The sequence below is a fragment of the Lytechinus pictus genome, chromosome 13 (assembly GCF_037042905.1).
Source record: "Lytechinus pictus isolate F3 Inbred chromosome 13, Lp3.0, whole genome shotgun sequence".
Classification (NCBI taxonomy): domain Eukaryota; kingdom Metazoa; phylum Echinodermata; class Echinoidea; order Temnopleuroida; family Toxopneustidae; genus Lytechinus; species Lytechinus pictus.
This window is the reverse complement of record NC_087257.1, coordinates 24904880-24922799: the sequence shown is the minus strand read 5'-3', so window position 1 is coordinate 24922799 and position 17920 is coordinate 24904880. Positions and strand designations below refer to the sequence as shown.

Genomic DNA, 17920 nt, shown 5'->3' with positions numbered 1-17920 from the left:
CATGTGACGTGAAACTTATGCAGGATGTTCAGTGATACTTGATTAACCTTATGTATAAGTTTCATGAACTAGGTCCATATATTTTCTAAGTTATGATGACATTTCAAAAACTTAACCTTAAGTTAAGATTTTGATGTTGATTCCCCCAACATGGTCTAAGTTCATTGACCCTAAATGACCTTTGACCTTGGTCATGTGACATGAAACTCAGGCAGGATGTTCAGTAATACTTGATTAACCTTATGGCCAAGTTTCATGAACTAGGTCCATATACTTTCTAAGTTATGCTGTCATTACAAAAACTTAACCTCAGGTTAAGATTTGGTGTTGACGCCGCCGCCGCCGTCGCCGCCGCCGTCGCCGTCGCCGCCGCCGTCGGAAAAGCGGCGCCTATAGTCTCACTCTGCTATGCAGGTGAGACAAAAACGGTGATTTGCACATATCCCGGAGGTTTGCACTTTTCCCGTGAAAATTGTTCATTTGCACATATCCCGTCGCCACGTTTGCACAGATGCCGTTGATAAATTTTGACAGATTTGCACATTTCCCGGCGTGGCGTTTGCACAAATTCCGTTGTTTGCACAAATCCCGGCGAATTTTTGCACATATACCGTTGTTTGCACATATCCCGGCGTTTGCACATATCACGGCTCCACATGGGGGTGGGATGGCTCATAATTTTGTCAATTTGATTTCTGTATTATAAGAAATTTCTAGAAAATTTATCAAGTGAACTTTTAATAGATTATATTATTTTCAAAAAATTAAATCACTTTCATACACAGAAACAAGTGTATCGACACCAATGTCCCATAAAAAAAATCAATAGGAATATATAATTATTGCTAAAGAAAGTATACAAACAAAATATTATCTAAATTGATATCACGGTTTATCCTATTGGCTTGTCATTGTCTACATGTCTAACTAACATTCTCATTGCTGCCGATTATATAGAAAAATAAAAGAGAGAAAATAATAAAAGAAGAAAAAAAACATCAACAACTACACAAGAAAAACATCAAAAATCGTTAAATATAATAATAACTAAGACTTTTTGATAATGACATCGCATTCTTGGAGCCCATTGAGATTTAAAAAAAAAGAAGGGTGAGGATTTGCGTCATTCGATCATTAATATTAATTTCATAATCTACTGGGGGAAAATTTCATGATAATAGGTGTGAAGGTAAGTTTATTAAATGATTAAATTATAATTCTCTGTTCTTGATGTGCTTGATGACGTCACTTACTTGAATAGCACCAATAAGCGTTGATCCCTGATTGGGCCCAAGTTGGCACGCTGTGTTATACAGTCACATCAATGAAGCCGATTCCAAACCGACCGATGGTTAGTCATTGAAAAAAAACATAACAGCTTTGGGCGGTCTGGAATCAGCTTGGTTTGTGTGACTGTGGCTTTATTATTGTTGTTGGTGGTATTGTTCCAATGCCTTCATAAAGAGGATTAAAGAGAATTACTAAGCGCGCCAAAACAATATGATTCAAGCTCCTTATATTTGTGAGTGAGGAACATAAACAAGAGACGATAGATTGAAAAGGGAATGGGATGTATTATATAAATAGATAGATAGATAGATATATAGATAACTATATAGATAGATAGATAGATATATAGATAGATAGATAGATAGATAGATATATAGATAGATAGATAGATAGATAGATAGATAGATAGATAGATAGATAGATAGATAGATAGATAGATAGATAGATAGATAGATAGATAGATATATATAGATAGATATAGATAGATAGATAGATAGATATATAGATAGATAGATAGATATATAGATAACTATATAGATAGATAGATAGATATATAGATAGATAGATAGATATATAGACAGATAGATAGATATATAGATAGATAGATAGATAGATATAGATAGATATAGATAGATAGATAGATAGATAGATAGATAGATATATAGATAGATAGATAGATAGATAGATAGATAGATAGATAGATAGATAGATAGATAGATAGATAGATAGATAGATAGATAGATAGATAGATAGATAGATAGATAGATAGATAGATAGATAGACAGACAGACAGACATACAGACAGATAGAAAGATTGGTAGATAGATAAATGAATAAATAAATAAATAAATAAATAGAGAGAGAAAGAGAGAGGAGGGATCAGAGAGCTGAGAATCGAGCTTGAAAGAGAAAGCGAAGAAAGAAGTGAGAAGGAGAGGGGTGAGAGGGGTAGACAGAGAAGGGGGCAAAAACAGAGACAGATACAGAGAGAAAGATAGGGGGAGAGAGAGAGATGTGATAACCATATAATCAGGGTTTGACAAGTTTTTGATGAAATCTCCTTTGATGATTATGAATGATATGATACAACCTCTAATCGAATTGACCTAGTTTCAATAGCATCATTGGAACAAGTCAGCTTTTACCCGTCATGCCCATCAAATGTCATCCACTCGCTAGAAACTTTTTAGACTTTTCAGACAGTCGCAGTTGTGTTTGACAATCTGTGCCTTCATCATTCATTAAGCAGTGTTGATTATGAGTCCTTATTACAATTATCACATTTCAATATTTCTATTCAAATCATTCTAACTCATTAAAACTATTCTTCTAATTGACTCTGACATAGCCATGAAATATCAACAAGGTTGACAAAAGCGAGCGAGCAAAGCAACCGATAGGGGAAAGGATATCGGAGCCTCGGAGGCGGGTAGCTCCTTTCAACAGTAAAACCATTCGCTATGCCAGTGAAAATTGACTTATTCTCACCGAACGACTGTAACACAAGGCTAACACTACCTTGAACATGATGATCGCATCCCAAGGGCTCAGAGAAACGGGGATAAAAAGTAAACTAGTCGGCTTTCAACAGCTCATAGCCCTATTTACTCTCAGCCTCTCCCAGCTCAGGCTCAACCAAGCGGCTGGATCTTACTGGATTTCAGATTTTACACATCAAAATACGAAGCTCACACTACTCTCATCGCGGTGATCATTTTTTTTTACAAGTTTAGGACTGAAGTCATTCAAGCAAACAAAAAATACCTCAGTGACACTTTAACCCATTTTAAATCAAGATGGAGCTCAAGGTTGTCATATTTTTTCTGTGTTTGGTGATGGTTCATGGGCAATGGAGACAGGGACCACAGCAAGGCAACCCACAGCAAGGCAACCCACAACAAGGAGGGAGGGGTCTGTGGCCGCAGCAAGGCAACCCACAACAAGGTGGGAGGGGTCAGTGGCCGCAGCAAGGCAACCCTCAACAAGGTGGGAGGGGTCAGTGGCCGCAGCAGGGCAACCCACAACAAGGTGGGAGGGGTCAGTTTGGCCCTCAGAGACCGGTGCCCCCAGGGAGGGGCCCATTCGGCCCGGTAGACCCTCGGTTCCAACCAGTCCAACCAAGCAGCACCTGTTGCGACAGAAACCTGTACGGTGGAAACACGGGGACAAGTAAGTACTAAATTTTGATTTCACCATTATTAAATTGATTTTTTACGTAACCCCCCCCCCCCCTGTAACTCTACACCCAATTATTTTTGTTATCAAAGCAGATTTGATTTATTCAACAATATATAAATGTTTTAATCATATTTACAATTTCCAAATCTGTGACACAATTAGGCCTAGTTATTTTTTGGGGAAAAATATTATTTTACCCTCTCGCTTTGCTCCCTCGCAAATTTATCTCAAGTGGTGGGTCTTGCCCCCAAATACAGCCATGGCCCTGGGAAACGGGGGTTCTGTGGATACAGTGTAATTCTCCGTAGGCAGCACCCCCAGGTACTCTGGAAAATTTGTCGGCATCAATTTGATCTCCATTTTTTTTTTTGCTTTTCAAATGTACGTCTGCACCCTCAGTAAAAAAAAATTATTGATATTCAGACAGACAATGTTCATTTTCTCTGTTCCTGGGTATACATTCATCTCTGATTTGTTCGAAGAATAATTGTCAAAGCCTAATTTAAGAATAGCTGAATCTGAACATGGTGAGTATAATAATATTACTGGATGATGGGGAAGTTACAACATGTACGAGCAAATTATACTGTATGTATAGATCCAAAATCATTCTAGAGTCATGCAATTCATTGAAAACGTACAATTAATAATTGCTGGCCTATCTCTTTCAACAAAACGTATTATTTTGGTTTCAAAATCATTTCAAATAATTTATCCCCTTTTTTGCTCTGCTTCTGATTTAGCGAGCTACACTGTAGTTTTCAATAGGTTTCTTCTTGAAGCACCCCTAAGCCTCCATCGTCAAGGAAATGGGTTGACGCCCATTGGCAACGAAAGTATCAATGTGTATCCCCTCCTGAAAGAAGGCTTCCTTATTTTCATTTTCTTCTTCAAAATGGCACCAGACATATGGCATCTATTTATGGCTAGTTGGCTACACCTTTACGGATGCTTGCATCCTCTTTTTGATAGGTCCCTGTAGGCTGGTATCGAATTATCGTTCTACCCGTGATCGATATCCAGAGAGATGGGGGTTCTCGAGTGCAGGATTTTAAAAATGTCTGGAGAAAGAAAATACAGCCTCACTTAAAACATAATAACCTCTTCCTTGAGTTCATGTGAGGATAATGAACAACGAAGTAGGCCTATGTTTTTAACCTAACCGTTGATTGAAAGTACTTTAAGGTTATTAGTCCAATCAGAAGATCAACTATAATCACATGGCCCTGGACAGTGGGGTTGCTGGGGTTTCACCCACAGGATTTAACCGGGCAAAATCACCTTCATTTTGTAGTGGAAACCTTTTTTGTTTTTTGTTTTTGTTGTCAAATTTAAACCAGTACCCCCTGTTTAAAGAAAAAAAAATCGTTCCCATGGTCTTGTCTAATTATATTACATTGTGGAAAGTCAGCCCCAAAATGTATTAGTTATTTCGATTTTTGATCAATATGTAATTAATTCTTTTTTTATAGATTCGGAGAGAGACAAAGTATTGCTCCATAATTGCTATACAGGAGAATGAAACCTTGGGAACAAGTGAGCTTGTATGGAAAGAGAAAAATCAAAGAATAAGATCAAAGATAATTTGAGAAACATCGGACAAATAATGAGAGAGTTATGAGCATTTGCATATTGCGATCACTAAATGCTGTTGAGATCCTTCTATTGGCAATGCGACAAAGATGTGTGATGTCACATGTGAACTACTTTCCCTGTGATGGACTAAAAAATACCCGCAAAATGTCTCTTTTTGCTCTTTCGTATGGTGATACAAACTGTTATCTATAATGTATTCTTTGAAAATCTGTATTTCATAATTATGTCATCCTATAGAAAGAATACATGACCTACTGATAGATGTGATAAAAGAAGCAGAGTTAAAGTTGTTCACATGTGACATCACACATCTTTGCCGCATTGCCAATGGCAGGATCTACCTTACAATAATCAATCTAAAATTCAAAATCTAATTTTCTTATTATTTATTCAATTTTCCTCAAACTTTCGTTGATCTGTTTCTTTGATTTTTCTGTTTTCACACAAGGTGTCTTGTTCCAACTGTTTCATTTTCCTATTAAACGATTTAGTAGATTGATAATTCTGTATACCTCATTGCAAGTCTCGCGGCCTGTAGGCTATCATCTTGGTAAGACTATTGCCCTATTGCAAAATGCCCCCACCCCCCTAAAAAAAAACGAACAGAAAAAATGGACGAAGAACGAAGCGGAGCGATACCTTGATCATGTTGATTTTATACAGTGATATGTTGAGAACTGCCATGTCTGATCCTGATTCCGACTCATATATGGTTTGATCTCTCAATGATAATGACGGTTTGCTTGGTATCAAAACTACATGGAAACGATCACTCGGATATGACTTCAAGCCGTCGGACCTCTAGTTTCTTACTTTATAATCATAATACGCTTAATTGTCTTTCGGGTTAAACTGACGAATCCCTTTACTTCCTTTACATGGCTCAGTGTAATGTCTTCTTTCATGCAGTCATGCTATTTTATTTAGGAAAACAACAACATCTCTACCAGAATACAAATTTATTTGCTAAACTCAATTCTCCGTGTTAAAATATCACTCAGCAATCATGAAAAATATAATTATTCATGCTTCGTCTGTTGCTCTCATATATCAGAAGAAAATTTCATCCACATTTTGCGTTCGCATCAGAGCAGACGGTAAAGATAATTTCCCGCCCTTTTCCTGCTCCCCGTCAGAATGTATCACAGTTTTTGAATGTCAACGAGCTCAGAGCATGCTCTTTATATATCATGTGTCATCGTGTCTGCGAATTAAAATGTCTGCAATTGCTATAGGTTAATGCCATGGGATTAAATGAGTCACTCCGAAATTACGAACCAATTGTTATAAGAATATAAGATACATTTGGACTCATTATGGTTATGAAATTAGATAAAACATTGTGGGGGAGAAGAAGGGGAGAGTCTCTTGTTTTGTGTGTCAGCGTTCCCCTCTATCATCATGATTGAGAATGAGGATCCAAAATTGCCATTTTTTAGATATTCAATTCCTCTTCCTATGTGAATCATTTTTGTGTTGACAGATCTGACTAATTTTGTTTGAAGAATCGAAAAGAAAAATGTAAATAGATAAATAAGTAAATAAAGGAATTAATTAGTAAGAAGATAATACTTAGAACATATGAATATCTGCATAAGTAACAAGCTATCAACATATATATTAGTAAAATGTTTAATAAATAAAGAGATAAATTTAAAAAAAATCTGAATGAATGGATAAGAAATTAATGATAATACATGAGTAATCATAATTAAAATAGATGATAAAACACAAGTCAGCGCATATTACAGTTGCTATTTTAAAGGGAAAATTCACCCTTAAGAAAAGTTTGTTGTTAAAATAGCAGAAAAATAATAAAAAATATTGGTGAAGGTTTGAGGAAAATCCATTGAAGATTAAGAAAGTTATTAGAATTTTAAGTGTTTGATTTTTGACGTCATAAACGAGCAGCTGTTATGAAGTATAAAATGCATAAATTTCAATTATTTAATGATTCGTGATGACATATTCTTGTTTTACTTTTAGGAACAGATGTAAAATTATTTGTCTATTGTTATACTGAAGGCACAGTAAAACCATTTTCAATTTTCTGAGAAAATGACATTTCATTGATTTTTTACCATTCGCTATGTAGGAATGCTGCTCGCATATGACGTCACAAATCAAATAATTGAAATTCTAATAACTTTTTTATTCTTTGATGGATTTTTCTCAAACCTTCGGCAATATTTTTTATCATTTTATTCTGCTATTGTTACAATTTTTCAGGGTGAACTTCCTCTTTAAATCTTAAAACAAAACAAGATTAACGCTCGCCCAAATCGTGTTAACATTTTATTATTCGGAAAGTTTGAAATATGAAGAAAAAAAAAGACTCACTGGGGACGCAGCGTCACTCTAACCGGAATTCAAAATTTAGAAGGGTCAGAGGTCATCCAGGGTCCCGGTCCAGGGTACTTCGGGGAAGACAAGGCTGATGTCATGGCTGATGTCCTTCATCAGCAGATGCATCTCGTCTGAAAATAGTATCATAGAGATGTTCTCTGCCAAGGTTTCTCTACCCGATGGCGTTTCATACATGAAGAGCTCACTTGCAAAAGGGGTTAGGTCAATTATTCATCAAATTTGATTTTTTTTTTTTGTCTCAATGTATAGATTTTTAGTAGCTCTATAAAATGATACCAAAGAAAACTTAGCTGAAATTCCCAATAAAAAGTGATTTAAAATGGCAAAGAAAATTCACTTTTTTTTCCAAGGGGTTAGGTCCATTTCGGTTTAGTTGCAAAAGGGGTTAGGTCCACGCAAAAAAAAATTTGGAAAAGAATATTTTAAAAAATATGAAGACAGGTAGATTTCTGTTATACCCAATTTTATGTTCTCATTGTAGGGTATCATAAAAATTTAGTTTCGCATATAAGAATATTGCAATATTGCAATTTAGTTTCGCATAGGAATATTGCAATATGGGAGAGTGGACCTAACCCCTTTTGCAAACAAACCATTCTGAAGAGCTCATTTGTCAAAAGGGGTTAGGTCCATTGTTCATAAATTTTTATTGTTTTCTGTCTCAAAACCTCTATATTTTTAGTCATTCTGATGAAAACAACAAAAAATTGAAATTCATATGAAAACGTGAATAAAAGCGGCAAAGAAAAATCACCTTTTTAATCAAATAGATTGGATTCATTTCAGTTTAGTTGCAAAAGGGGTTAGGTCCACAATGATAATTTGTAAAAGAATATAAAAAATATGAAGACAGGTAGATTTCTTTTTTACCCAATGTTCTGTTCACATGATAGGGTGGTACATCATGACAATTTAGTTTCCTATAAGAGTAATGCAGTAAGTGAGAATAAAAAACATGGTTTTTCTCGGAATGGTAAAAAGTGGACCTAACCCCTTTTGCAACTAAACTCTTCACATATAGATCGTTAAAAAAGACTTTTCTTATCATTATATCCGTGATATCAAAATGAAGAAAATTATTAAGGTATAATTATCCTTATCATAGAGACATACTGATTTTTTTGTTTTCAATCAACCTATATTTTATTTGTTTACATTTTTGTTAATATCATTTTGCTCCTATTCTCTTCGCTGTAATGTATTATAAGACTGTGTGACAAAATGTTGTATTAAAGGCAATGCACCATGCCATATTCGAGTACTTTATGACTTGAGCTCATATACTCAATATGGCTCTGCATGCCCCGTCGGTTTAAACCATAGCTCTATGGTTTAAACCCGTTATGAAATACTTTTAAGGCAGTAAAAACTGAAAAAGAGAAATACTGATGATGAGTAAGCTAGGAAGAAGGACATACTCACTCTAAGATCGGATACAAGAATATAGCGATAAGAAATTGTCGCGTTTACAGGAGAGCTGAAAGATTGAAGAGAAACTAAAATAGGAAGAAAACCGCGGAAGTTTTGTGATCTGAAGATAGGGTGCGTGTATATGCTATACTATACTAACAAAACTGGATGAGATCTGTGCGACTTGAATTTAGAAATTCCATAAAATACTTAGTCATTACTGACGTACACATTGGGAGCATATGGACGTTGCCCCCTCCCCCCAAAAAAGCTCCACAATCGACGAGGGAAAAAAGGAAGTGAAAGAAAAGGGGAAGAAAAGGGAAAAGGGTTAGATATGATTTTTGGAGGAGGTTATCTTAAAAAAAAAACAGATTTCCCATTTTTAATAGGGTCGATTGTTTTGCTCGCCCGCCTTACCCTGTCACGAAAATTCCCCGTACGCTATATATTCTCTGCCATCATTTTTTTTTACTCAATAGGGCTTGCGTTAACTCAAGGTGATGAAGGCGATTTTCTTGGGTGCCGATATACCCAAACTTTTATTTCGCAATTCTTTTTTTTTTTTTTTTTTTTTTTAATCTTTTTTCTATTCTTTCTGTTTTTTTTTCTTTCGTTTTTCTATCATCCTCCTTTTCTTTTCCTTTAATTTTTTTTTCTGCCCCCGGCATTTGCGATTTCACAACCAAATTTTCAGTTAAGTATGTTAAGTGGGGATATCGAAATCAAACCCCGAGCGCCAACTGCATCCCCCCCCCCCTTCCTAAAAATAAGTACTTTGACTAAGACTGAAGAAAATCTTAAATGGATACACATTCCGGAATCAGCAAAAATTCAAACCATGTTTGGATTATCACAATTTCCTCTGAACGGGTCACGTGGGAGGATGAAAACTCACATAATCATGATGATTCCAATCTATAGATCATCGATTCAATGGATGTATACAGAGAACCCCGTGTTTTAGTTGTTAAATATTCGGAAACAATAAATAGTCGGAATTCAAGTCAATTCAATTCAGTATAATAGCAATGTGATTTGTTAAATGGATTGAGCTAGAAGCCCCGAAACACTTTGAATAAAAAATGATACGGGCACCAACTATTAATGAATAATAATAATAGATAGATTTATAAAGCTGCTATTGTTACCTCGGCTTTAGCTCGAGCTACCATCACCGGCGCTCAGTGCATGCAAGCAATCAATCCTGCCGGGTACCCATTCACCTCACCTAGTGCAGCACAGTGTGGATAATTTTGTTGCTGAATGAAAACACGCCATGGCTAGGATTCGAACCCTCGACCCTCTCTTTGACAGGTGAGAGTCAGAACCACTAGATCACGGCACGACCACAAACTTAATGATCACATACATTATTATATAAAATTTTGAAGAAAAAAAAATAACTAAGAAACCAAGATTATCATTAATATGCAATAAGAAGTATGATACAGAGTTACAGACGTTTCATACTAAGACATAGGACATTTAATTTGACAGGATTTTTAAATATTGTTTTAACATTTCATTTTCAAGAGTTTTTTTATGGTGCATCAAAGGTTTGTTTAGATTTATATTATTATATATTTCATTCCACAGTGTGATTCCATTATAACGCAAGGGCGTATTTGGATCGGGGAGAAATTAATAATCTAGTAAACATTATAAACTCGAGGGGAAATTGAAAAGTGATTTTGAAAATAAAGAATATTGGTATTTTCAAGAAGATTCTGATCAAGTGACCATCGGAACAATATAATCCATTTTGTATAAAAATAGATCATAGACAGCACGAACTGTCTCCAATAATGCATATTAACGGAAATGAATGCGTTGATTTTACTCTTTTCGATCCGTCAACGTCGAAGGGAGGGGGGGGGGGTGTCCGATCTATTCATGTCTTGGCCTACTCTCTAAGCCATGCCCTTTGCGGGGGGTACAGGTGTATTTTTATTAAACAGGATAAGGAAGGGAGAGTCTTGAATTCCCGCGTTGACAGAGTTGTCTCGTTCCCGTAGCAGACGACATGCTGAAAATGTGATCGGTAGTCGAGTCAACCGATCACACCGTGACCGTCGGGAATTTATCGTTGATGCGTTGAAAGTTGGTCAAGGTCGTCAGTCTCCTTTTTGTATCCTGAAGATTTGTCGTTATCGTTGTCTTCACCGACATCGTCGACCGTATTATTCCACGTCTTTTAAACTCAGCTTCAAGTTCCTCAAATGCATGTAGATACTGAAACTTCAAGCTAATACACGTACACTGTCTTTATTTCTATTTTTTTTATGACAAAACATTATATCTGGTTACGAAGAATCGAAATATCATAATTTGAATGCCATGGCCAAGGAAAGAGGGACAAGCCCTCCATCCCTTCATTCCTGCAACCCATCCCCCTTCCCATTCCATTTTCCAATTAGGAAAGTGAAAAAAAAGTTTAAATAAAGATATTTAAAATCTATATACTTCAAAATAAAATCTCTTAATTTTCTGATGAAAATAACAAATTTTCTTGTTTGGACGCTTCCAATCCCTCAGATATTAGCCTTTATTTTAATGACCTGTATTGTATTTCGTATATAGATTTGCACGTAGTAGAATTGCTATCGTTTGGTGGAGAAAGGAAACTATTCCTCGCTCGGTTGCTGTGCTTTCTTACGTATAAAAGAATTTAAACTATTTAGAACGGTGACGCCAGCAAAGACCCCCCAAGCTTACTGGTGGTATGCTAGCCTCTTCTCGGTCGTTTAAAGAAACCATGAAACCACAGCACTTGCCATACTTTCCTGGTGTTTGACACAATATCAAATTGAAACAAAACTAATAATTTTCATTACCCCCCCCCCTTTTTTTTTTTTATTGCAGCCCCACTCCCGATGCCCAAACATTGCATGGATATCCGAGAATTCGGCGGCGTTCGTGATGGGGTGTATACGATTTACGTTTCTTCCGTCAACGAGTGTGGAAAGAAGGATGTTTACTGCGATCAAACACGAAACGGCGGTGGATGGACGGTAAGAAACCGAAAGATCGTACATAAATCGTAGAGAGATCGAAGATATAGATCGTAGGTCGATTGTAGTCAAACTGCAGCAAGGCCGCTTTTCTTAAGGAATTCTAGTCATACTACGGAAAAGGGGTCACTTTTGAAAAAAAAACCATAGTGAACATGATTCATAAGGTCCGCTATTCATAATACGGGATGTTTGCTAGTCATAATTTAAGAAGGGAACCTTTATGTTCTATGTGGAGATGGCCGCTAGGCTGATGAGTGTATCCTTAAAGTGACCTGGTATGCGATTGGGGATAGCAACCCACTTCTTCCTTTATCAATAGCCACCCCCTTATTAAATTATGAATATATGAATACCAACCCTAGTGGATAATACCCCTTTCCACAAAATAGAGACCCTTATAATCTACTATCCCTTTCTGCGCAATGACGAGCGACGCCCTTATAATTATGTATGGTATATAATAAGCACAGAATGGCAACCTCATACGTGTAGATAATGACCCTTTTATATCATAAGCCCTATCATGCTTCTGTATGTTTGAGGAAAGCCGATTTCTAAAAAGGAAGACCTTTGTTGATATAAACATAAATCATAAGACATGATAATACGAAATTTATGTTTTCCCATTCCCAGGTAATTCAGCGGCGAATCGATGGCCGCCTCAACTTCGTCCGAAACTGGGAGGAATACAAACACGGTTTCGGCTTTCTCGAGGGCGAGTTCTGGCTCGGCAACGAATGGATCCACAAGATTGCCATGCAGGGACCGCACGAACTACGGGTCGATCTCGGCGACTTCCAGATGCAGGAGAGATTCGCAAGATACAAGGTGTTTTCGGTTAGCGATGAAATGGGCAACTATACGCTGAGGGTAGAGAGATACGACCCCCAGTCAAATGCAGGTGAGATTTAGTACCCCCCTCCCAGTCTGCAGGCACAGATCCTGGTTGAAACTTTAATCAACAAGTGGGCCTTCACGAGACTAGCGCATATAAAACTTGCTGTTTCAATTTCAGGAGAGAGGGCCTTCAGTACACAAGTCAGTGTAGGTTGCGCATTCAGACTCTTTAACTCGAGTGAAGGGTTTGCACAGCAGACTAACCCCCTTCCTTCCCTTCCCTCTCTCTCTCTCTCTCTCTTTCTCGCCCTCCCTCCCCCTCTCCCTTTCTAAGAAGTGAAATCGGAGTGATTTTTAGTGAAAAAAAAAGATAATTGAGTGTACCTCATTTGGTGATATAAGCTAAACACTATGACAGAAATAAATGAATGAATAAATAAATGAAATAATAATCAGGGAGAGAAGAACTAAGATTTGAGAAATGCATTTACTCTTGATATTTATTGAATTGAAAACAGAAACAGGCACTGTCTATAGCGCATAAAATAACTGGCACATATTGCCTAAATTAGCAAATTTTATTTGAGGTCAGCATTTAGATACCAGAAGTTGATTGATTGTATCGCATTGGTCAGACTATCGTCAGACTGATTTATTTCCGCCCTCAGCGTTGGTGGTCAGTGTGCCAAAAATCACACGCCGAGATGGCCTTGATCTTGATGGTTGATGATATCATTCAAACGCGGGGAGATGGGGAGGAAGACAATCTTCTGTGGCATCTCAGCGGGCACTGGCTTATATAGATGTGGAGGGGGGAGTTGGGGCACTGTACCCAAAAGGTCTACGACCAAGTAAAAAAAAAGGAGAAAGGAAAGAATCGGCATGGGAAAAGGGTGAAATAATATGATCCTGGATATGAATAGAGTTTCATTTAAAAAGCAATACCATTAAAATTTTATTTGAAACCTGAAAGTGCATTTTGGTCTCAAATTTACCGAAGTTGTTGTTTGTACTGTATGGTTACGTTAAACGGTAAGAGTTCCTGTGTTTGACCGTCAACAGTGAAAAGGCAACAACACCCCCCCCCCCCCCCCCCAAAAAAAAAATCGCTGCGACGACGCGACGGTTGTCCATATTCCCTAAAATTCAAGCTTTACTTATCACAGGAGTTTTCAACAAAGCTATCCTATATCCACCCTGTCCATGCTGACAGACCTTTGGCGTTGATGTATAGATGATGTAAAGGTTAAGAACTTATATTGCATCTTAAACTTGTCTAGTAACTCCGAGTCTGAATCGACGCCCTTATTGCCCTGCATCAAATATGAGAATAGTGATTCACTTTTAGAAGTCTTTGGAGACCATAAGTTAGGATAAATTTAGATCCGTGACGTAGAACTTTGTGAATTATTGCCAAAGAACACTGACGAGGAAGGTGGGGTCGAAATTATAATGTCACGAAGGGCACTGGTGTACCACTTTATATTCTGCCATGTCTGCACCCTGTACAGGAGGCGATTCTTTAAAGTTATGAACCCGGGGGGAGTCAAATGTATTGCTGTACACAATGCTTGACCAAGTTATTTCCACCCCTAAACGAGATTTTCTCCGTGTGCAAAATAACCCCCTAAACAAGTTTTTCGCGGGCTTTATTTGCACATTTTGTCCCCTAAACAAGTTGTCGCCAGAACATGACCCGGGGAAAAACATTGGGAAAAAACATACCCTAAACACGTTTGGCTAGTCTTTAAAAAAATCTTTGGAAAAGAAACATACCCTAAATACGTTTGACCCCGCGAATGATCATTGTCAAGTCTTTCAAATCCACCCTTTTTCTTGAAAATCTGTGGGTTTTTTTTACCCTTAACGAGTGCACGCGCGGCCCGCGTCCAAAACCGATAAAAACCCCAAAACTTTAAACGCGTTTTTTTTTCTGGGGGGGGGGGGGGGTCACGCATGTGTACAGCAATATATTTGAATGCCTCCCCGGGTCATGAACATTGACTAAGTCGTCAGCTCTGAATTTTTTTGGTGAAATCCCAGCTTTTGGTTAGCTGAAAAGTATTGGCCTCTGAATATGGCAACGGTCAGAGGATTACAATTGGCATTGCTGACAAGCTTCAAAATGACTGCTACATTAGAACGCTAAGGGCATAAAGGGGTTGCTGTGTTTGGTGGCATCTCGGAAAAGCAGCCGATGCTTTAATGGCAGTAACTAAAGGAAAACGTTTATAAATTTCTCTATCTACACTGAACCTGTTTATGGCCTGGAAGAACTACCCAAAAATAAAGTGCATCGGTATTTGCACATTTATATATTGGGGTCGCCAAGAATTTACGAAATGTAGGCTTATCTTTCTCACGTAGTTGAATTGCAAATTATGATATACATTTCTCATTCTCTTTTTACCCCCCATGTTCATAGGTGACGCCCTGACCGGCCACAACAACGTTCCTTTCTCCACCATAGACCGTGACAACGACCGATGGAGCGGCAACTGCGCCCGGCAATACACTGGGGCGTGGTGGTATACAAGCTGCCACAACAGCAACCTCAACGGTGCCTACCTGAGGGGCCCCAACCGGCAGTACGCCCGCGGGGTCGTCTGGAATCAATGGCGAGGATACAGTTACTCGCTCAGGTTCACTGAGATGAAAATACGACCGCTCTTTTGAGGACTCCATAGCTTGATTTGGATTCATATTAGACTGCTTAATAGTATTTCGATCTTCATAAAAAAATAACATTTGTCCAACATTTTTTTTTCTTATCATTGATGGTCAACAAACATTGTTTGTTTGAAATGAATACGATATTTCAGAGTGAAAAAAAAAGGTTTTGTCAATTTAAGTTTTGGATAGAGCCGTTGGCCTTTAGACATGATGGGGACATGATGATATGATCGAGATCATGATTACGACAGTGTTGAAAATTCAGCCACTATACTCTCTTAATTTAAAGTTAGGTTAAGAATGAAATGAAATGAAATGTATTTCGTGTATGGCGGCTTAAACCACGAAATGTTCATAGAAAAGTTAGAAGTGACCAAAGTTGAAAGTGAAACCAAAATGAAATCAATGCGGACCGATCATTTTACATAGTTTACTGTACATGGAGCTGCATTTTTCAGTCTTTTTCAAACAAGGGCATTGTGTAAATAATCGTTCTTATAAAGTTTGTCATTGCAATATATTGATTGTATAATCTTGTATAGAACCATGTACATAACATAGCCAAATAGATTGAGCTGTGCATTCGTACTGACCCCTTCTGGAAGTGACGATGAAAATAAATATGCCCCCTTTTGATGAGGGCCCTTTAATTTGCTGATCAAACTATTCCCATTTAAAATGGATCAATTTTCTGTGCCCTACCACCGCTCCCATTAAAATCCTAGATCCGCCCCTGAAAATACTTTGGGGTCTATTCATCTTTTTTTTTTTAACTGACTACTGTGAACTAGGATATGCCTATGTGAATTATTCACTAGAGGTTGTTTAGGGGTTGGTGTTGTAAGTTTTGTTTTATAGATAAACATGTTCCTAATGACGAAACTAAATTACTTGCATCACAATCAGTCATTATTACTTTCTGCACTGTCAGTTAAACAATTATATTTCAAGCTGTAATTACTTACAATACGAGACAATTTCTTGTCAGTGATCCTTATCCCATGTTGAGGTAACTTTGTTTTTACACTGTAAAAGGAAATTTAATTATTTATTCTAGGAGCGATATAAGTAGATCATATATCCAATTAAATTTTTAGAACTTAAAGAAAATGTCGACATCCTAATTGTCAAAACGTCCTAAAAATCTGTACTTTCCCTTTTATGCTTTCATCAGTTCATTATCATAATTCCCATAAGCAATTAATTTTGACTCATAATGTACCATTTTTTTCGATAAAGAATATGAAGTGTGCCATGATTTTCAAATAAGATTTTATGTGCAATACTTGAATGTAAATATTCCGTCAGTTTAGGGAAGTTGTATATTATCTTCATATATTGACATATATATTACCATTATTATATAGATGAATTATAAACTTTATCACTTTCTAAATAGCTTTAAGATTGTTTTAGAAGGGTTTTGTTTTCTTGTCACGGGTGATGTAAATATCGTGTGTCAATTTTCGTCTGAATGGATCATTAAAAGAAATTGTTTAAAGAAGACAAATATCATCATGAAAAGCAAGAGTCGTTCTTTAGGAAATCGTTGTTATTAATCAAGTTGTTATTAATCAAAATCAAACTCAAATTGAGAGTCATGTAAAATCATCTCATACTCTAAACTAAACAGTAGCCATCAGTCTCAACTTAAGTTTGATCTTAAACATTGATAACTTAATTATCTTGTTACTCAGAAAATTGAGTTTTGCCACTTTATGGCATATGAACGTAACTTATCTAAAATTTTCCAAAGGCGTGCTCGTAAATAACCATAAAGTAATGAATTAACTTATCATTTGTTGCCAATCCTGTAATTTATCATTAATGTAGGCCTACTTTGTTCACATCGTGTAAAACTTATATCTTGGGGAGTTGGATGGGGACACATTAGGCAAATATATACTAAATATTTATCCAGACCTCTGTACACAATCACCGAGGAGATTGTTGCGTTGATTTGAAGAACAATTTCTTATTTCGTATCATAACTCTTACGTTGACAAAAAACGAGAAGACAATTTTTATTTCATTTCTAAAAACATAAAGATTAGTAGATTGATCTAAAATGGAACAACGTAGGCTCACAGATAAATCTACATTGAAACTGATTTCGGTTTTGAAGTGAAAGAAAGCCTATTTATCCTGGCTGCTATATGTCAGTTAATATGTCAGTTATGTCAATTCAAAGGAAGTGATGTTCCGCCGATAAAGATCTGGATTTTTATTTAGATACATCCATAACCCATAATTTGATAATAAGGGTCAAGGTGATACCGTATTAACCTTGAAATACCCGAGCAGCATTCCCAGTGCTCTCTTAGATTCGCTTTTCCTTCAATTTCCAAATTTTCTAATTCTTCTTCTTCTTCTTCTCCTCCTCCTTCTTCTCCTCCTCCTTTTTCTTCTTCTTCTCCTCCTTCTTCTTTTATTCTTCTTCAGCCCCGTGGTTGAGACGGCGGAAGAGTTAATCTCGACAACGGCTTGGAGCAATGAGAGATCCGCTGAGCGTGACGTCCGGGAAAAGAAGTCGATGTTCAAAGTCACTGTCT

The 17920-nt window shown here is 37.0% G+C and overlaps 1 protein-coding gene across 1 annotated transcript; it reads left to right on the top strand.

Annotated features, from left to right (window-relative positions):
* Window positions 1-2839: 2839 nt before the first annotated feature.
* On the top strand, window positions 2840-16866 carry LOC129274713 (ficolin-2-like). The gene is made up of 4 exons (XM_054911471.2): window positions 2840-3459; window positions 11707-11855; window positions 12492-12759; window positions 15121-16866. Exons 1-4 carry the CDS (start codon window positions 3087-3089, stop codon window positions 15369-15371), a joined length of 1041 nt encoding a protein of 346 aa, XP_054767446.2. The 5' UTR covers window positions 2840-3086; the 3' UTR covers window positions 15372-16866.
* The last annotated feature ends 1054 nt before the right edge of the window (window positions 16867-17920 follow it).

What these genes read in the sequence shown, in the direction of transcription:
- LOC129274713 (XM_054911471.2), top strand. Translation starts at nt 3,087, where the DNA reads ATGGAGCTCAAGGTTGTCATATTTTTTCTGTGTTTGGTGATGGTTCAT. An exon ending in CGGTGGAAACACGGGGACAA is followed by an intron (nt 3,460 to 11,706) that starts GTAAGTACTAAA and finishes TTTTTATTGCAG; the next exon opens with CCCCACTCCCGATGCCCAAA. An exon ending in GAAACGGCGGTGGATGGACG is followed by an intron (nt 11,856 to 12,491) that starts GTAAGAAACCGA and finishes TCCCATTCCCAG; the next exon opens with GTAATTCAGCGGCGAATCGA.